Below are 21,971 nucleotides of genomic sequence, written 5' to 3' on the forward strand. Positions count from 1 at the left end.
GTGGAATTAATGCAAAGTAAGTATCATTCAAAGTTGACTTTTTATTTATTTGATTTACTTCCTTTCCAATTAAGTAAATTATATGCGGGACACTTGAAACCCCGAACAAATGAACAATAGCACCTGTCTCCCTCCCAACCTAGGCTGTATTCCTATTGGACAGTGGTGGTATGGTAGCCTGCGAGGAGCTGAGCGGTCTTTGTTTAAGAGAAGCAGCTGTGCCAGAGCACTCTGGGAGTCAGGCTTGCTCTATGGTCAATATCATGAGGAAGCTTGTGTTCACCAGGCTTGCCACTCTCTCACAGCATCGCCAGTTCGTGCAGTAGCGCAGATGGTGTCTCTCTAGCAACCCCGTCTTCACGAATCCAACAGAGAGCCATGGCTTAAGGGGGAAGACATGAGTAGCGCAACGGAGGACGGTATCAGCCTGTGTAAAAAGGCTCTACAGATTGTCACAGAGCTCTGCCTTGGAGGACAGGTGGATCGGGAAAAATGCTCCGATATTTTCCCCTTGGAGAGAACCATACCAGGTAAAGGCACCACAGGTAAATTGGATTCCAGTCTTTGGCTTTTTTCCCCCCCTACTTTCTGCTTTTTTTACCCTCCTTCAGTGCTGTACCTGCTGATAGTGCACACTGAACTCAAGTGTGTGGGATGTAAAAGCTGCTAACGGTGCAGTAGGTTGAGTGGGCGTCAGGTTGTTATTTATTTTGTCGCCCCTCACATTTATGGCAACAGCCTTGTGTTGATAGAAGTTCAACTCAAACAGTTTTTAGGAACTTTTATGTATGTGTTATATAGAACATTAAGTATGCAATATTGTATCTATTAAAACGAATAAAGTGATTTATTATGAATACACCTTATTTTATTGTTCTGGTGCGTCCGGAGTAGTAGCAGGCGTTTAGCAATAGCATCGCGTTCCTGGAAACGGTTCTTGGAAATCACACTAAAGGAGGTTTTATTGTACCCGTTGAATTGCTGTTACTCATTCCGTTCAAATGGATCGCATTTTATTTACAAGCCGTTTAAATGCTTCGAGAAAAGCAGATCTCCCACCTGTAGCTGTATCCAGTAATTCAACAGGTTTTCTGACTGTGGCTCCCACTGTAGCAATTCCTGTCCGTGCTGCGATCCAGGCTGCTTCGAGCTCTTTCATATAATCGCACCAGTATCTTGCTGCTTTAAAGACATTTGCAGAGCAATTTTCTTGACTCGTAGCTGAGAAAATACTCCAGATTACATAGATGTGAAGAGATGAATGACTTCTGAAGTCGGTTAGTGGAACAAAATGCGTGCTGGTGTTACGGGCATGACTTCAGTGGCCAAGTGTGGGCTGGTGACTAAGACACTCGGTGAAATGTCTCCCACACACACAGGTTTATTTCGAAAAAGCATATGTGCAACAAGACATGTTCGTCTATGTCTCAGTGAGGGAGAAAAAATAAATCTCTGAATGAATGTACGTGTTCATTCATACAAATGCATGGCAGTGAGCATCATAAAAAGAAACGTTGCTTGCAACTGTATAGATGAAGTATAGACTTATGCCATATTCGCGGAATCGTTTGCTTTTGGTGTTCTGGTAATATGTTAAGCCATTCTAGCTTTAAAATTATATTCTAGAATATAAATTAGAACATATATACAAAGGAGGCTACATTCAAAATGTATAATCACATGTAAATTTAATTTGAAGCAAACCTACCAATGTAATTAATCTGAATGGCATCTTTTAAAACCAACACGACAGTCCTTCATATTCAGAGAAGTTGTATGATCAGGAATAACTGAAGACATTGTGTGTATTTGCAAGTAGGAGCTGCAGGATTAAATATAATCAATATTAACCTCGATTTATTAGTTTGCTCATAAAGCACCGATTCTATAAATTGCATGTATAATGTAATGTTTTTGTTTTGTTTCATTATTAAAATCAGCAAGTAAAACAATGTTTTGCAAGGTGTGTATTCTGTATATATGTTGGTACTCATACTGTCACCCTGTGAATTAAATGTTTTGTAGTGTGTGCATATATGGATTTATTAGACATATTTTCTTTAATTGTGTTTAATAGCCAGAGTTAGTCACATTTGGTTTTCATTTGTAATGAAAAAGCATTTCAATTGAATAGAAGAATCTAGCCAGGAAATAAAATGTGCAAGAAACAAGGGGCAATTTAGGTGCCACTCATGTCTTCTCCTTCGCTCCGTAATTGAGGACAAATGGAATTTTAAAACATGTTGGAAGTGAAAGCAAATTAATGATGGATCAATCACCATGAGATTAAGATAGCTGTGATCTACAAAGAAACGCATTTACTTTGCAATAGAAATATGACATTTTCCAGAAATGCTTCAATAAACTTGTCAAGGATGCATCATTTTATTTAAGACATGGCTGCGTTTGAGTATGACTTGTAGATGCACATCTTGCTGATATGTATTTGCACTACTTACTTACAATTATGCCACATTAGTAATACATTTATATAATGTATATGGCGTTTTTTATCCCAAAGAATCCCCATAACACTAAGGTAGGAAGACCCTTGAAATTCTGTCCACCTTTGGAGTCAATAGGTGGCACTCTGGGGAGACGTGTGATATCACTTTGCGGCTTGCTGCTCCCTTCAGTAGTAGCTACGATGAAGACTACTTGGTCATTTAAACTAGTGAAATTTCAAAAATGCAGGATGGGAGTGACTGGGTGTTAGACCAGGACTATGGTGAAAAATGCCTGCCCTTTGGAACAATGTCATCCAGTCTCTAGAGAGCGCAAGCAATCGGACCCTCTTTTTAAAGTCTAATCCGAGAGATGGCAGCACTGACCCTTGACCTGTACTCTGGCATGGGTATGGATTTCCTGGGGTGCTGTGAACTGTGCCACCTACAGTTGGCAACAGCACTAGGTGTTCCAAATCCTTGATAGGGTGGTCAGCACCAAGGAGTGTTTCAAACTCAACCATGAAAATGGGACACATTCAGAAGTGGGATCAATTTCCTTGCATCTAAAAGTGGTGTGGGACTGGACAAAAGCAATAAAACTAAACCTGACTCTTTGGGTTCCTGTAAGAATGGTCTGGGTGGATTTCAGGTGTCTATTTGTCTACTTGAAACAAAATGAACCAGAAGGGCCAGCGGGCTCTTGTCATTTTTCTGGTGTTCTAATGTATTCCCCTGTCACTGCCATGCTTACTTTCATACATCGGATGTGATCAGGCTTCAGAGTTGTAAAACCACGGGCTAAATTAGTGTTACCCTGCCACGTGCCATGCTGTTGGCTTTTATGGAAAGGCATAACCTGAATGTCAGTCCGTTAATCAATCAGCCACAGCAGAGAGGCAACCAGGCTTGTAGTGGAAATCAAGCCTATGAAAGAATTGGACCTCGCCCTGTGTGGATATGTCCTGTACTCCTGAAAATTGTTATTAGTGGTGGCCAGGGCATCGCACATCTCATAAATTGGTGGGGGGAGGGTGTGAGAGTAGAATACTGGTGTTACACATTTCCTAATGAGTGTTTGATAGATTGTATCGACTGTGTGGTAGGACTGTGTAACAGCCCCTACCAGTTACCACTTTGCCAATTGTGTGCACACTGTGCTGGTTAGGTAAGACTTCAAAGAAAATGTGAGGTGTAAGACATCTATGGCAGAAGCTTGCCTTTCAACAGTGCATACAGGGCATACCTGTTTAAAGCTCAAGGATGCCATGTTCTGGTGTAAGCACCTGTGAGACCTTGTCTGAAGTTAAATTGTACTAGTTTCTTTAGCAGATTGTGACCAATTAGCATTGAATGAGACTACCAAGTGGAGCTAATGGCAAAACAGTGAGGTGGGTGTACCAATGAGACCTGCTGATTGGATGTTTTTTGTGATGAGCAGAGGGATGCTTTTCAGATATTGTGAGTGGGTTCACTACATTTATATTGCTTGCCGAAGTGCAATCAAGCCACCTGCTCCCGTTTGCAAGATTCCTGGATGGCCATCATAGCTTTGACATGGCCCTGAGTAACTCTTGGTCTGTGATTTAATCAACCGAAGAGACATTTTTAAACCATGTGAGACTTATTAGAAGTTAAAAAGGGGTATGTGTGTTGCCATGGCAATAATACATGTCCAATAAGCAAATGTCCTTTTAATCACTCATCCTGGTGGTACTTAAGATATAAGACTGAGAATTAAATCCCATTTAAAAATAAGTGTGTGTGTGTGTGTGTGTGTGTGTATATGGAATGGTCTAAAACTAGCTAAAAACAGTACTATCTGTGGAGTGTTTTATATTTAGTTTTCTATGATTTTAGTAGAGGTCATTGAATATTACCAACTCTATTCAGTAGTTGTAATTATTAATGTATAAAAAATATAGTCTAGCTACACACAGGAAGGCATGGTAGTTTCTGTGTCACAACTATACTAATGGTTAATTTGCAGACAATGCATCTAATAACTTTACTCATATGGTTAAACTTCATTGTATGACACCATGGGTATTTTCCTGTAATCCCAGTAACTGAATCAAAGACCACTGCAAATTTGTTTTATTCAGCTATAATCCAATGGATTTATTTTCCTTTCCCCATTTTCGTTCAGGCTTAACTAGAATGCAACAGTAATGGGGAGCGATACATCCATTCCCATTTAAACTTGACTTAAAACTGATCTGGCTGCCATCGTATTTGAAACGATCAAGATGTTATTAAGATTAAAGTCAGATCTGTGTATTTTTTTAATATTAAAAACCAAAGCTCCTAATTTAATTCATCATGTATCTGAACACACCACTATTGAATCCTAGCAGCTGAAGATGTTTTCTTCAATGCATTTCTTTGCTTTGAGTGATTCGTGTAATTATACCACTGTAAAGACAAAAGCAATGACATTTCTAGAGCAGAGCTGGGCTTGCATAATCTGGTATTAGTACTCTTAACCTATACAATGCTAAACTGCTTTGAGAATCCCCTTAGAGTCAGTATGAAAAATGCATGTGATGTTTGAGATTGATGGTACCTGAAATAGCTTTTAGTGCACTATATCCAAGTTTTTATTAAACTGAAACAACGGATGGCATGCCATGACTGTTTCAAGAGCAGTCTGAACAATCTCTGCAGTATGTGAACAATATTTTGGCTGTGGCACACAAAGTAAACATTAGCAGCAAGTGAAATGGATCTTCAGAGGGTTGAATCTGTAGGTTATGGTCTTATTTTGTAGATGTTTTCAAGCTGATGAGCTATTAACTTGTACATCATAGAGCTTGGATGGAGAGCTCAGACGCTACTAATATTGACAGCATAGTAGTATATAGTTGGAAAACCTTTATAGCAAATATTCCTATTCATTTAAACTGTATGGGAGCAATTTTATTGGGTTTTCAGAGCTTGTTGTGTGTTTTGGAAATGTCCATTATACAATACTAGAGAAAAAACCTAGAATGAAAAACAAGATTGTTTTGGCTGGTGTGCATTCATCTCATCCTTAGATTCTGTGTTGTGTACTCTACTCTGCATAACTTAATTTTGGTATACTGCAGAAAACAATTATAATAAATGTGATTTCCTTATCGAGTTCGGATAGTTCTTTCATCTTGAGTTTAAGAGTTTTGCTTCATGATGAGAACGTCTAATGCCTCGTTCACTGAATACTACTGCACCCTCATTTCCACAAGCATTTTTTAATCCGCCAAATAACCAATGAGACAAGTTAACCGGTCCAGCTACTCCCAGCTGGAAAGGACTACCAATTTAAGAAGGGATGCTGGAACATTGCGCTGAATGTAATGTAACAGTCTATACTAATAAACACAATGTGTACACATAGACACACAAAAATAACAATTCATGTTCAATCGGAGAGTTAGCTGTAATGTCTGGTTAGGGGATGCTACACTTAAAAGGATGTGGCAGTTCCTCCTGTAAGGCAATGCTGTGTCTGTTACTTCACATCACATGGTCACTCTAAGATAATCTAAGATAATAATTATTCTGTTCTATAGGATTCAGATTGGTTTTCATAAACAAGAACTCAGATTTGTCCACTGTTTTTAATTAATGTGTGTGTTTGTGTGTATATATACACACAAGTTTCATGGCACTAAAAATATTCATTTTGAGACTTGTAAGTTGAATTTTTCTTCTTTTTGAGAACATCTATAATTCATATTTAATATGTCAGGTTCAGCCAGTATCAACACCTTTTGTAACTTCATAGCAGTTGTGAACTGAATAATGTATGCAATACCTATATATGAATACAAATATTTGTATTAGAAATTTTAATATTTTAAATGCATCAGTGCTGTAATCATCTGTCAATCTTGCTCTCCTTTATCAGACTTCGAAAATGTTCATATACATTTTCTAGTAACTAAATGTACCCAGCATGCATGAAAATATACCAGCTGTGTAATGATCTACAAATAAACATATTTGCACATTAAACCAACACATGCAAAATACAGACAGGTGACAAATGAAAGGAAAAACCTGAATAAATGAGTGGAGGAACAGAACGAATGTAGATGCCCCCAAAGAGGTGTACTGCATGATACAATTAAGCATTAACATCCTATCACGCTCTGTGGCATGTATAAAAATGCTGAGCAGGCCCAGTTGACCTCGATTTTGGATCAAGATGGCAAGAGGAAAAGATCTTTGTGACTTTGAAAGAGTGGTCATTATTGGGGCACAAACGGTGCTCAACTGGCTAGTGTTCTCGACAAGTGGGCGAGTGCATGTGTGGCGACACCCAGAGAATGGTACAGGCCTGACTGCTTGATCCCTACAGTGAGGGGGTCCGGAGGCTATGTTATGCTGTGGGGGGCATTTTCTTGGCATGGTTTGGGTCCACTTGGGAAGGGTCGCTGCAAATCATTACAGAGTGATTACCTTTATCCTATGGTGAAACCTTTCTATCCTGATGGGAGTGATCTCTTCCAGGATGACAATGCCTCCATCCACAGGGCACGGGGGATCACTGATGTGAATCATATGCTATGGCCTTCGCAGTCACCAGATCTCCGTTCAATTGGACGCCTTTGTTTTGGATTTTGGACCGATGTGTTAGACAGCACTCTCCACCACCATCATCAAAACGCCAAATGAGGGAATATCTTTTGGAAGAATGGTATTCCATCCCTCCAGTAGAGTTCCAGAGACTCGCAGAATCTGTTAAGGCACATTGAAGCTGTTCTGGCGGCTGGTGGTGGCCCAACACCTTACTGAGACACTGTTGGTGTTGATGTTGGTTTTTCCTTTAACTTGTCACCCGTCTTTACATCTTGTGTAACCAGACCATTTTACTCTCCATGAGTGTTCACACCACTGCATTACAATAAGCTCTTTATTATATTTAATATATTAGTACTGTGATGCATTACTGTGACTGGTGGATAGTTAGGTATGTGTATTGTCTGAATTTGCGGAGGGTTTTCCACTGGAGGTTTTCCCTCCAGTGATTCTTGCTTGCTGGTGATAATTTAGTCTTCACAACCATTGGACAACAGTAGTGTTCACCGTAGGGAAAGTTTATTGCCTCATTAAAAGTTTGTTTGTGTATATATAATAGTTTAATGACTTGACCCCCTTGTAACTGCAGATTACTGTACATATTGACAGATTGAGAAGCATAGACAGTTTAGGTAGTTATATTTTGTTAAATTTTAAGCCTTTTCAGTACATCCAGTTAATGGTTATAAGTACTCCATACATTTCACCAGTAAACTATCTATAGTTCATTCTTCCCATGCATAATAAATATTTTGTTGACATTTACATGTTCCCTTGGCCAAATATGTAATCCAATTCACTGATGGGAGATGTTTGATTTCTTTGTTTTAGCAGGACAATATCTATTCATGGTCACTACAGTTTAGGATGAAATTTGAATACAGAAGTCTGCAATAACCAACACACTTACTTAATTGTAAACCAGTATTTAAATGTATTGTAAAAGGCTCCAAAATACTATAAAATTTTGTTTTACACCTTACTTGTATAAACATGTATATATAATGTGTGTGCTTAAACAACCTTGTCTACTTTATTGACTATTTTATATTGTTTTGATACAGCCTTTTTGTTTTACTTTTATTTTACTTGGGCTTTGCAAAGAGTCCCAGTATATTTTTGTTTTATTAATGTTACAAACCATGGCATTTGAGTATGCTATCATTTGAAACCAGAACTGTTTGATATTTAATTATGTAATACAAAAAACAACTGTAAAATACCTTTCCTCTTATGTAGTTTGTGGTACAGACAATGTTAAATAAAATTGTTTAAATGGAACATCTTGAATTGTTAAAATATTTGTTCAATAATGTTTATAGCATTTGGGATACAATTGTATTATTTTAGAAGGCTCTTGTTACTGGCAAATTCCATGCAAAAATAACTAAAACTAAAGCCCCTTTTAACTTTACTGCATTGCATGCTGATATTGCTTACTTTTAATATCTGAAGCATTTTCTTTCTCACAACTACTTTTCTCTCTCTCTTTCTCTCTCTTCTGTGTTTGTCTGTCATGCTGGTTGCTTACTATTACACTCTGGTTGTTTGTAGATATCTCGGTCAGTCTCCTTGCTGTAGTCGTCAGTTTCTGTGGGCTTGCCCTTTTGGTAGTCTCTCTCTTTGTCTTTTGGAAGCTCTGTTGGCCGTGCTGGAGGAACAAAGCTCTCACCTCTCATGCCAATAACGTCCCTCAGACTATCCCCAGCGCCCCTCCAGAGGTGGTGGAAACCGAGGAAAAAAAGGAGATCAAAGAAAATGGGAAGAGCTCAGTGAAGCTTCTGGAGGCTGCAATGAAGATTAGCCAGACCTCTCCAGATATCCCAGCTGAGGTGCAGAGTGCTTTGAAGGAACACCTCATTAAGCATGCCAGAATCCAGAGGCAGATCACTGAACCTACCTCATCATCCAGGTAATTCAGCCCTGAGTCGAAACTACTACTGAACATTATACAGCTTGTGGTGACCTTTTTAAAATGAGTGTACATTATTAGTCTCGATGAAAGCATTAGATGGTGGTTTCCAACCTTAGTCCTGGAGAGCCCAAATCCTGCTAGTTATGTAGGTCACTCTCGTAAAGTGCCAGTTTCTAAGGACTGGGAACACGTGTTGGTTACTGATGAATTATGCAAGTCACTTCTTCAATTACAAGGAACTCTGATCCTGTAGAGTTAAAGGGTATTAATGTGTTGCTTCCAAATGTTCTCCAAGGTTACTACAGTTACAAAAATGGCTGCAAAGTTGACTAGAATTAAATTTGTTAATGTCTTTGTGAATTGATTGATGTGTAAAACTGGTTTGATTTGTCCCCTCCAAGACTAGGGTTGCAGGCCCTAGACATATTTGTGGAAATATTTAAATGCCTTAACCTTATTCTATAGAACTGATCAAACTCTCTTGAGCTCCTCTTATTGTAATACAAGTAATTGTACTTGAAAGCACTGCAGACATACTGTACTGTAAATTCAATTGCCAATCACATGCATGTGCATTTTTTAATTGCTGACTTCAAATGATTTGACTAAAGCTGCTATGTAGTTCATGGTTTTGCTTAGTTATGAAGCAACAAAACATTTATTTTCCATTTTCTATAGATGTGTAGACTGTATTGTTATGTGATAATCTTCCAAACTCTAAGAATGGTCTTTACATCTTCATGTTTTTTGAATAAAATGGTCAGAATTGGATTGTTTCCCTAAATGTGTTGTACATTGATCTTGCAGTAACACTTTATCCCAAAGGATCCCAAAGTGCTTTAAGTGTGTCAATTCACAAAGCACTTGTGGGAATGCAGCATATTGTATTATCAGATGGTACACTTAGTCCTTTTCCTCCAATCAACCCCTTTGGTTTACATTATAGGCTTGTAGAGTGAAAATAATGTTTACCATGTTCTTCAAAATTACTTGGTAAGAAGCAATGTCACGTCTGGACCAAAGTATTCATGCAGCTGCATTATATACCTCATCAAACAACGGTAATGTATTGGGTCAGTAATTATTGGTATACATTTCCAATTGTCTTAGTAATTGCCTCCTGAATAATGATAAATTACCACAGAATTTGATTGCAAGACAATCATCCTGTGAATTTTACAATACACTGAAAGAGCATGACGCAAAGCTTAAGGAATTGAGTTGCATATATGGACAATTGTGGTATGCAACAATTACAGCAGGTAAATTATTGAAATTAAACTAAACTTACAAAGTTTGATGCTTCCCCACCCCTCATAGTCTTCAATTAAATGGTTTTGAAAAGAGGGAGCAAAGTATGCCTGTGGGGGTGGAAACCTTTATTGACTAGTTAATCATACCTACTGTGAAGCATGATGTCTGTTTCGTCGTAGTATCGCATCACTTTATCTTTAGGTACAGCAAACCTAAAAACTTAGCACTCTGAAGTTATGGTTGTATGTGGCATATGTAGCTTGACTTTCTTTTTTTATGTACATAATATCAAGTCTGGTCATCAGAATAGCATCTTTTCAGTTCTCTTTTTATGGTGTCATGTCCAAAATGTCAAGCAAAGGAAGGCATTATTGGTTTCTAAGTATATGGTAATAAGAAAAGCAGCTTCATTTGCATGATCCCTATAATCATGTTAATACCAGAGGTCCTATAAAAAGTAAGTGAATTGTGCTGCCATGGCAACAGTAGTAAACTACCCCCATAATTAAACAATCCGTTATTTGTCTATTTGTTTCTGTGACTCGGTATTTAACGAGCGCCGTGTAATTAGAAACCTGGCTAAGTGGAACTGATGTGCCATTGAATTTTCAGATGCAATGGGACCAAGGAAACAGCTGCATTTTGTCTCCAGTAAGCAACCATTATTGACCTTTAGTTTAGCTCGGGGGTTATGTGCTATGTTGCGGTTTAAAGAGCCCCAAATTGTAACTGATTGATGGACCCACATCCAAATAAAACTGGGTATATAAGACAGCCATTGGGATTGCTAATGTAAGAATGGAACACCTGAAATTTAAGATCTTCCTGTTACTTCTTGAGTGACTTGCAGAGGAGAAAAGGTTACTGGCACTGCATGTGATTTCTAAATGCAAATGTTTTTATATAAAGCAATTGTATAGATCTACAGAAGGGGAGAATTAAAAACTGAAAAGCGAAAGTTCTAATTATAGAGTGGTACATACCTCAGTCAAACAATGTACTGGTCACACCGTTCACAGGACCTGATGCCTTAGCAGATGTATTTCAAGAAACAAGTTGCAATCATTAATGTACTAGTACACTGAAAGCCATTGAGAGTAGTCATGAGGTGCAGACAACCTAATGGTTTTCATAGAAAATCTGAGAAAGCATACCTTCTCTCTGTAATTGCATACCAGATTGTTAGCAGTATTCTAGTTTATATAAACGTGTAAAGACATCCTATGCACACAAGTTTTGTTTTCTAATTTGACAAAACAAGGATGTATTGCCATGTACATGGTGTTTAACATCAGGGTCAAGTTTTACAGAAGGGGTGCCAGCTTTGCTAATTGAGGCATTTGCCTGCTTTCTAGTTCTAATTCAGTGTTCTGTATTTTAACCATTAGACATAATATAATGAATGGCTTAAGACATTGCCTCCAAGAGTTAGTGAAAACCAGTGTTAGTTGCTAGGAAACAGGCAGGCTAAATAAAAAGCCTGGGGTTTCTGAAAAGGCTGACTGTCATTAACAAATGGGAAGAAAATAAAAATGGCTGCATTTCCACCAATTGCTTTAATGAGGTGTATATTATTGCAAGTTTCAGAATATAATGCATTAAAAACTAACATGAGATATTCAACTCTAATTCAGCAATTTAAACTGGGGGCAAGTAACAAACTAGCATAGTACTTCCTAATTGAATTAGCAATACAATATTTTGCAGTGTGTGGTGATTAAATGATTCATGTATGAAGCATATAATGAAATTACCAAATGTAATAGTTTATATTTTATTTTCTTAATATAACATTTTTGGCTTGACAGAAGTGCAGCAAAACTTAATCTAAATGTGTTTTCAGAAATGAGGAAATTGCCAAAGATTAAGCACCAGACTCTTGTTCTAAGTAGGTGCAGTTTCTATCTAATGATCAATGTAATATTCTTATCTGTCTTTTTGATAGGCATAACTCCTTCCGGAGACATTTGCCTCGGCAGATGCATGTGTCCAGTGTGGATTTTAGCATGGGCAGTTTGCAAAGAAGATCAACCTCTACCAGCATTGGGCGAATAAAGCCAGAACTTTACAAACAAAAGTCCGTGGATTCGGAGGACGACAATAAGGAGAACGTTCAGACTTGCGGAAAACTGAACTTTGCTCTGCAGTACGACTATGAGAACGAGATGCTCATTGTTAAAATCGTCAAAGCGTTGGAACTGCCAGCCAAGGATTTCACGGGCACGTCGGACCCTTATGTCAAGATGTACCTGCTTCCGGACCGGAAAAAGAAATTTCAGACTCGGGTTCACCGAAAAACCCTCAATCCCATCTTTGACGAGACCTTCCAGTTTCCCGTTGCGTACGATCAGTTGTGTAACCGGAAGCTGCACTTCAGTGTGTACGACTTTGACCGGTTCACCAGTCACGACATGATTGGGGAAGTCATAGTGGACAATCTCTTCGAGGTGTCGGATCTCTCCAGGGAAGCAATAGTGTGGAAGGACATTAACTGTGCCACCACAGTGAGTATGGTACCAGATGCAAGTCAACAACTACAAAAAGCTTCAAATAAAATCCCATTCAGCTGCTATAATCATTGCTGCTTTCAAATTCAAGGAATTTAAAGAGCAAGTTGTAGAATCAGGGCATTCTGCTTCCCCATGTGGTGCTATAGGGCTGGGCGATATGACTTAAAAATAATATTTCGATATTTTTAGAAGTTTGGGCGATACACGATATATCTTGTTTTTATCCAATCAAGCCACAAAATAAGACCAAAGACATTCAAACTACAAGTATTTCGTTATTCCTTCAATAAGCAAAACTAACAAATCCTACATGCAAGCTGTCATGGTAAATATATGCAGAATGCAACACATTACAGCACAAGTGTTGTGTGATTACTATTACGTGTGTTATGTTGTTATGGGATAAATATACGTTTGTATGTGTATGTGTGTGTATATATATATATATATATATATATATATATATATATATATATATATAGTTTAACAATAGCTGGCGTTACAATAATTTTAATAAATCTTAAAGGCGGGGTGCCTTATCCCAGGGATATAGAACAATTATCCGGTCAAGAATGGACAGCAGCTCCCGTCTAAAAACAGTCCATATTCACCGATGTCTCAAAAATTATTTATTAGAGAAAAAGTGAACATCATAATGCTTACGCGTTTCGACTTATCTTCCTCAGAGCACATATATACATATACACATTATGATTTACTGTCACATAACCACAATAACACACGTGATACTAATCACGCAACACATGCGCTGTAAGGTACAGATTCAGGCAGATTTACCACAGCCGGGTTTATAGTGGCGCATTAACATCTGCTGGACAGAGACATTTCTTTCTGACTGTCGCGTCTCGATTCTGCTTACAAGTACAGCACGTTGTTAATACAAAATAGTTATAATAATAATACAACTGTTGAACAACTTCACCATCTTAATAAAAATAAAATTATACTTTCTGCATGTGTTTGCATTGCTTTACAATTTATTAAAATGTAAACAAACGTTATTATTAATTTTATACAAATTATATCAATCTAAATTAGCGGGGGTTGGGGGTGCTTGCAGATCGAGTTTAGCGCGGCGACGAGAGCGGGGCGCAACGTGTGCGCTTGCGCATTAAAGTATCTCTTGGTTATGATAGTTATTCCGTGTCCAGTTCTCTGTGCTCCATGTCTGTGTTTCTGATGCACATTTCTTGCCGCATCCAGCACGTGTGGAAGAACCGGGAAGACGAAATGACGAAAAATACTGCCGTAAAGATTGTAATTTGCGACACCATTCTATAAACGATATAGCATAATATGAAACGATAGACGTTTTTATATCGTCATATCGCACAGCCCTATGGTGCTACAACTGTCTCTGAAAAGTGCATTTTCTTCTTCCTCTTCATTATTTACGTGTAGCACAATGGTGTACACATGTACAGGCTTTTATGCCCCACTTTGAAACCGAGAAGATGTGATAAAAGCTGGAACTGCAGTACTGCCTTGAAATTAGACATTTGCAGCAGTTCATATCTGCTCAGATCAACATTTAGACCTGTATTTCACTTTCATTTCATGGTTCATGACGTAGGCACAGTAGTACCTATATGCATCGTGTTAATGTCTAAGGACCTGAAGCTCTGTTAGCATATTTGTCTTTTCTTCCACCTTTTCTATATAGCATATAGCATAATGTGTAAGCATTCAGACTCTTCCATTTGCTTTCCCTTTATTTTTCAGATGCGGTCTTTATGAATTCCATTAGATGCCTAGCCTTGAAACATTTGTCGCCACTTTAGCAAGTAGTGTAGAGATGTCTTTATTTGCTTTAATCATCAGTTCCCTTTGCTCTTATGAAGAAGTAAAAGGCATTAAAAGCTTTACAATGTTTTTCCATTTAAATCCTACTTGTATAAGTTTGCAACTTTTTTATAAAGCGAATGCATTAAGTAGTTTTAAGACTTTATGTACAAATCTGTACATTATGAAAATAATGATATTTTTCTTTCCTTATTTTTGTGAAGGGTAGACTAAACAAAACCTGCATTAATGCACCAGCTCTTTAAATTGAAAGGAACATCCTGCAAAACTTCTAGATTTGATTAATATTAATTTTGCTAAAATGGCAAGTGGATGTGCAGGAATTAATAATTAAGATCAATAAGCATTTCAGATCTATTGCTGGTGTTAGTAGATGGCTGTCCCTCAATGACTAAACCCATGCATTAATTTCCTAAAATACAATCCTAAAAGGTGCTTTGGAATTGAAACACTACTATAAGCATCTGACTATTTTTTTCCTGATTGTGGTACAGCTAAAGTGGAAAATTTGTACCAATGGTTCAGTTCAGTGTTAGTCTTTGGGTTTTCCTTTTCATTCTTAAATTTTTCTTTTAGCAAAGGGTTGTATCCCTGAATGTATTTGAAAGGTTGTTTTAGGACACAACCCTTCAAATCTGTTCTAGAAGTTATTGTGCAACCTTATTCTGTTCTGAAAAGTCCTGTTCTTCAAATTCACTGTTGCCTGACTTGACTCTTGACTATGTGACATTTCAGGAGCTAGACATTACCTGAGGTTAATTGCTGCTTAATGGGGAGCTAGGCATCTAACTGTAGAAATGAACATGTCACACTGAGGGGCATGCAGTGAACAAGAATGATCTTGTTCCCTCTTACACCTTACAGACCTTATTACTAAAAAGCTCGGATGCAGCTTGGCAGACCTGTGCTCACGTTGTCAACAAAAACGTCTTGCCCACTTGCAAAAACACTTTGTTTAATCTTTTACTTTTGTTTTCAGTGTAGTAGGTATACTTTGTGAATGCCAATGATAACACTACAGTTAAGTGTAGTTTACAAATCACTTGTCAATGCATGGAGAGCAAACTCTAATCTACAGCCTGGAGGCTGAGGCGGGAGGGCTGGAAGGAATAGGTATGTTCTTGGTCGTACCCACTGTTTCTTTCCAGTCCTTCCTCTGGTTAATTCACTGCGCAGTACACAAACCTAGGATTAAGGGCATGCTTATAAGTGGTGCTCGGTTCAAAGTTCTGAACTGGCACATTTTAAGGATAGCAATAATTGGCAGAATTCTATTTAAAATACTGAAGTTTAATTAAGTGTCATATATATCCAAGCTTGTATCTATAACCTGTGGCAGAAAAATATAAAATGTAGTTTTGAAATGCTTTTTTTCTCATCTATACATAAAGGATACACGAAGAAATTTGTTTGACAGTATACTCTTCAGTATATAGTAAATAATGGATTCTTTGAGAGGTGGAAAACCAAGCCTAAAGCAGTTTCTTGCCTTGCTGGTCACTCAAGGTACTATGCAAGGAAATGTTTAACCTAAAGCAGCTTTATTTCCACATTTATGTTGTAAGTGACAGAAAATGAAATGCAGCCTGCCAGGGCTTTGGACTCTTTGGCTGTTGAGTGATGATTGTGGACAAGGCCTATAACTCCAGAGATCCCAGAGGCCAGATCAACATCGTCGTCACTGCTGACATATTTTCTGTAAAGTGTGAAAATGTTAATCCGGTGCATCCTGAGTGCTAAGGGCACCAAGCTATGGTGAGACTTCGAGACCGCTGTGTAGAAGCTCAAAGAGTATACATTCCAGTAGATCTGCTTTTTCAGATGTCTGGTTGTTTCTGTATTAAATAAGCTGTGGTGCAGCCAATTGCCTTCAGAAGTCACATAAATAATTGAATGGAGTCCACCTGTGTGCAATTAAAGTGTTACATGATCTCAGATTAAATTCACCCGGTTCTGGAAGGCCCCAACATATGTCAGAGAGCATATCCTAACAACCACACCATGAAGACCAAGGACCTTTCAAAACAAGTTAAAGAGAAGGTTCAGGAAAAGCACCATTCAGGGTTGGACTATTAAGCAAAAAAAAACAAAAAAATATATATCCCAAACTTTTAACATCCCCGGACTACAATTAGACGCATTATAAAAGAAAAAGAAAGAATATGGTACAACCACGACTCTGTCTAGAGCAGGCTGTCCACCAAAACTGAGCAACCATATGATGTCAGAGAAGCCAGCAAGAGGCCAAAGGTAACTCTGAAGGAGCTACAGAGTTCCACAGCCAGGGAGAATCTTTCCCTATGTCAACTATTACCTGGGTGCTCCACAAAGCAGGGCTATATGAATGAGTGGTGCAGAGAAAGCCCTTGCCTGCCATAAGGCATGTGGAAGACACCATAAAAAATGTGGCACAAGGTTCTCTGGTCCCATGAGACCAAAATTGAACTTTTCGGCCTTAATGCAAAATGCTATGTGTTGTGCAAAGCCAACACAGCTAATCTCCCTGATATCACCATCCCCATGGTAAAGCATGGTGGAGGCAGCATCATGTTATAGGGGCTGGGAAACTTGTCAGGATTGAGGGAAATATGGATGGAGCCAAATGTAGGAAAATCCAAGAGGAAAACCTGCTTCAGTCTGCAAGAGACATTGGACTGGGGAGGAGGTTCACTTTTCAGCAGGACAATGATCCTAAACACACAGCCAATGCTACACTGGCGTGGTTTAAAAACAAGAAGCTGAGTTTCCTAGTATGGCACATACCTTAGTCCAATTGAGAATCTGTGGCAAGACTCGAAAGTTGCTGTTAACCAACGGTGCCAATCCAACTTCACAGAGCTTGAGCCATTTTGCCAAGAACTCTAATTTCTGCCAATGGTGTTTTTTCCAAGTATTGAATACTTTTGTAAGTAACACATTTCGGCAAGAATCCCAATTAAATCCACTTTCATTGCCGATTGTAACACAACAAAATGTCAAAGTCCTTACATGTGCAATCCACTGTACATGATAGAGTGCTAAATGTACACAATTATTCAAGAGTATGAGGGAGCATAGTTAAGTGCATAAGAGCAAAGGTGCTGGGCTGTTCAGGAGATTAGGCTGTGGTTTTAGTTTCTTCCTGAGCAGATGTATCTTTAGTAGAAGCTGGGAGGTGTTCTAGGACTCTGGAGTCCTGACCTCAGTGGTTATGCCATTCCACCACTTTGGGGCAAGGGTGGAAAAGGATCGGGCTCTGGAGGAAGGGGAGTGTAGAGGGGGTACAGCAAGTTGCGTCTGCAAGGAAACTAGGTGCAGTCTGGTCGAGACAGTGGTAGACGAGAACCAAGGTCTTGAACTGGATGCAAGATAAGAATCGGGAACTAGGGGGGAGAGCGGCATAGTGGAGTAGCTTATGCAGATCGAAGCAAAGAGGACCCCAACTGAACATCGGAGTTCTGAATGAGCTGTAGTGCAGGCTTCATTTGCAGTGTTCAGTCCTTTTCTGTTGTGCAATGTACTAACTTTTATTTAGGCATATCTATTTTACTCTCCCAATTATTGGCATATCCTCCCCACACAATTTTTTATTAGGTTCATACTTATAAGCATGTGCAGTAAGTGGCAGAGGCACTGTCTGTGTATAATGTCAACATAGTCCCGTGTCCTGGGAGATGAGGTTCAAGTTTTAGCACCTTGCACACAATGTGTTCCCTGAGAGCTGTATTTATGAGCTACCATTCCTGTGGACAAAATCCCTATATGATTGAACATGGAAAAACACAAATGCCTTCATTCTGGTATGCACTATATGCTTTTAGCCCACACAACCCAAAATCAACTTGCCGATCCTTCATTTATTGATTTCTGTCAAGTTGTAGTTTGCAGATCTGGGGGAATCACTCTTCTCATTCATGTGTGGTGTATCCTTCTCAATTAAAAAACTGTAAGGACTTCAGTCAGTACAGAGTTCATTTAAAACAAAAACTATTTTTCAAAGTACTTTTTGTCAGTAACTTGCACCAGTTATGTTTCCTATTTTAGTTGCTGTAATCCTAAAGGGCAAAGGGCAGTTTTCCTTCTCCCAAGAATATTTTTTTATAATGCCATAATGCTTTTTGGAAAATCATTCACAGCAGCTGAACACACGGCAGGGTCACTTTTCGGTTCATGTACAGAGAGCATCTGCACTCAAGGACAAGACCAGGGTATATACATATCATTTTAATGAGATATATTTCATACCATCTGTTATGTCTCTGGAAATCCCAGTGTGTCTGGTAAACAATCTCAGATTGTAGAGGTAAAATGTTTTGTTTTTATTTACTTTGTTATGCATATGTAATACCAATGAATAAGATGGTAATAACAGTATAGCTTTATTTATATATCACTTTTTATGCTCAGTGCAGCTCAAAGCACTTTATATAAAGAATAAAACATACTGGAATTACTATATATATATTCAAAGTGAATGCCAACCTTTGGCCCTACCCATGTCAGCCTGAAATGTGTGCATGAATTTGAACTCCTTACATTTTGAAGGCCATTTCACAATTCAGTTTCTAAAGAGTGCCAGAGTAACTTGGCACTCCATGTGAATGGCAATTTACAAATGATTTTTTAGCAGAAAGTAGTTGCCAGTGGTTTCTGAGATTAAATTAAACTACACATACAGTGAGGGGGAAAAAGTATTTGATCCCCTGCTGATTTTGTACGTTTGCCCACTGACAAAGAAATGATCAGTCTATAATTTTAATGGTAGGTGTATTTTAACAATGAGAGACAGAATAACAACAAAAAAATCCAGAAAAATGCATTTCAAATAAGTTATAAATTGATTTGCATGTTAATGAGGGAAATAAGTATTTGATCCCCTATCAACCAGCAAGATTTCTGGCTCCCAGGTGTCTTTTATACAGGTAACGAGCTGAGATTAGGAGCACTCTCTTAAAGGGAGTGCTCCTAATCTCAGCTCGTTACCTGTATAAAAGACACCTGTCCACAGAAGCAATCAATCAATCAGATTCCAAACTCTCCACCATGGCCAAGATCAAAGAGCTGTCCAAGGATGTCAGGGACAAGATTGTAGACCTACACAAGGCTGGAATGGGCTACAAGACCATCGCCAAGCAGCTTGGTGAGAAGGTGACAACAGTTGGTGCGATTATTCGCAAATGGAAGAAACACAAAATAACTGTCAGTCTCCCTCGGTCTGGGGCTCCATGCAAGATCTCACCTCGTGGAGTTTCAATGATCATGAGAACGGTGAGGAATCAGCCCAGAACTACACAGGAGGATCTTGTTAATGATCTCAAGGCAGCTGGGACCATAGTCACCAAGAAAACAATTGGTAACACACTACGCCGTGAAGGACTGAAATCCTGCAGCACCTGCAAGGCCCCCCTGCTCAAGAAAGCACATGTACAGGTCCGTCTGAAGTTTGCCAATGAACATCTGAATGATTCAGATGAGAACTGGGTGAAGGTGTTGTGGTCAGATGAGACCAAAATCGATCTCTTTGGCATCAACTCAACTCGCCATGTTTGGAGGAGGAGGAATTCTGCCTATGACCCCAAGAACACCATCCCCACCGTCAAACATGGAGGTGGAAACATTATGCTTTGGGGGTGTTTTTCTGCTAAGGGGACAGGACAACTGCACCGTATCAAAGGGACGATGGACGGGACCATGTACCGTCAAATCTTGGGTGAGAACCTCCTTCCCTCAGCCAGGGCATTGAAAATGGGTTGCGGATGGGTATTCCAGCATGACAATGACCCAAAACACACAGCCAAGGCAACAAAGGAGTGGCTCAAGAAGAAGCACATTAAGGTCCTGGAGTGGCCTAGCCAGTCTCCAGACCTTAATCCCATAGAAAATCTGTGGTGGTAGCTGAAGGTTCGAGTTGCCAAACGTCAGCCTCGAAACCTTAATGACTTGGAGAGGATCTGCAAAGAGGAGTAGGACAAAATCCCTCCTGAGATTGTGCAAACCTGGTGGCCAACTACAAGAAACGTCTGACCTCTGTGATTGCCAACAAGGGTTTTGCCACCAAGTACTAAGTCGAAGGGGTCAAATACTTATTTCCCTCATTAACATGCAAATCAATTTATAACTTTTTTGAAATGCGTTTTTCTGGATTTTGTTGTTATTCTGTCTCTCACTGCTAAAATACACCTACCATTAAAATTATAGACTGATCATTTCTTTGTCAGTGGGCAAACGTACAAAATCAGCAGGGGATCAAATACTTTTTTCCCTCACTGTAGGTACGGTTTTGTAAATGGCATTTTGGAAGTAGGGTAACATTTAGGCCTTCATTTGGGGAGGAGAAACAAAATGCTCTCTCTGAGTTGGTTTGATGCTTCAACCCTGTGTCAGTGCTAGGACATACCCTACAGCCAATAAAACACAGTGCAATATAAATGTATTTAGTGCCAGACAAATACTTATTTTATGAAACCTGTGAATTTATCCATAGTGTGGATTTAAGAATGAACACCTACAGAGTTGCTGTATGTGTATAATTCTTTCCTCATCCTGCATTAAGGCTTGCCTGTCAAAAGGAAAATAACATTTTAAGCAGGCATATTGTACACAAGCATGTATTTTACCCCTTCAGGAGACTTTAAAAGCATGTTTTAGGATTTGAGCTGCTGGAAGTATAGTGCATGATATAAGGGTTATCTGTGAGAAATTCAATATGCTTTCAAGTCTCTGCCAAAGGTGTACAGTTTTGACTCCATAATGTCAAACAACTCGGAATGTTAAATTAAAGAGCCTTTACTACTACTATGCAGACTTATTGTATCACTTTATTACTACGCTTTAAGTGACAGGTTAGGTTTTTTTGTACACAAGAAGTTGTCATATTTGAGGAAACCCTCGTTCCTTACTGTAAATCTAAATATAATGTAGAGAAAATAAAAATATCTCGATGGTAGTAATCCAGTTTTCATTTTTTCCATCTCAAGATTGACTTCTACAGCTTTTTAAAATTAGTTCTGCTGTTACAATTAAGTATTTATGTCTGGAATTCCATAGATCTCTATTACATTGTAGACCATTTTGATCTTCCCTTGTACCTTCATGTAATTCACTAGAATGTGTGCCAGTTACCCTTAATGTTGTGTAAATCTAGAACAGGGATGTCATACTGCAGTCCTGGGGGGGCCGCAGTGTCTGCTGGTTTTTCATCCAATGGGAGATCCCAATTACTTAATGTAATTATTTACTCGGATAGACTAAAACTTTAATATTTTATATGTATAGCTGATAACTTACAACTTGTATATTAATCAAAACTTGCAGTTATTTGAAATTCACAACTTTTGTGTTGGACACATTTCAGCAATCTTGCAAACATGAAGTAGGCTATACTAATAAATCTCTTTACTCTGAGTCTCAAGGCATCTGCTTCTCTCTGCATGTGAATTTGGTTATAACGTCTTTTCTATTATTTAAGCACCACTGAGTCGC

At 38.7% G+C, this 21,971-nt stretch overlaps 1 protein-coding gene across 1 annotated transcript in view; it reads left to right on the plus strand.

The window, feature by feature from the left end:
- Positions 1 to 247: 247 nt before the first annotated feature.
- The window catches only part of syt10 (synaptotagmin X), a 33,789-nt gene continuing 12,065 nt past the window's right edge, over positions 248 to 21,971 (plus strand). Inside the window, exons 1-3 of the mRNA XM_066705438.1 lie at positions 248 to 545; positions 8,562 to 8,919; positions 12,122 to 12,680. Coding sequence (XP_066561535.1) covers positions 398 to 545; positions 8,562 to 8,919; positions 12,122 to 12,680 — 1,065 coding nt within the window. The 5' untranslated portion in view covers positions 248 to 397. The remainder of the gene's footprint in view (positions 546 to 8,561; positions 8,920 to 12,121; positions 12,681 to 21,971) is intronic.

The sequence above is a fragment of the Amia ocellicauda genome, chromosome 5, assembly GCF_036373705.1.
Source record: "Amia ocellicauda isolate fAmiCal2 chromosome 5, fAmiCal2.hap1, whole genome shotgun sequence".
Lineage (NCBI taxonomy): Eukaryota > Metazoa > Chordata > Actinopteri > Amiiformes > Amiidae > Amia > Amia ocellicauda.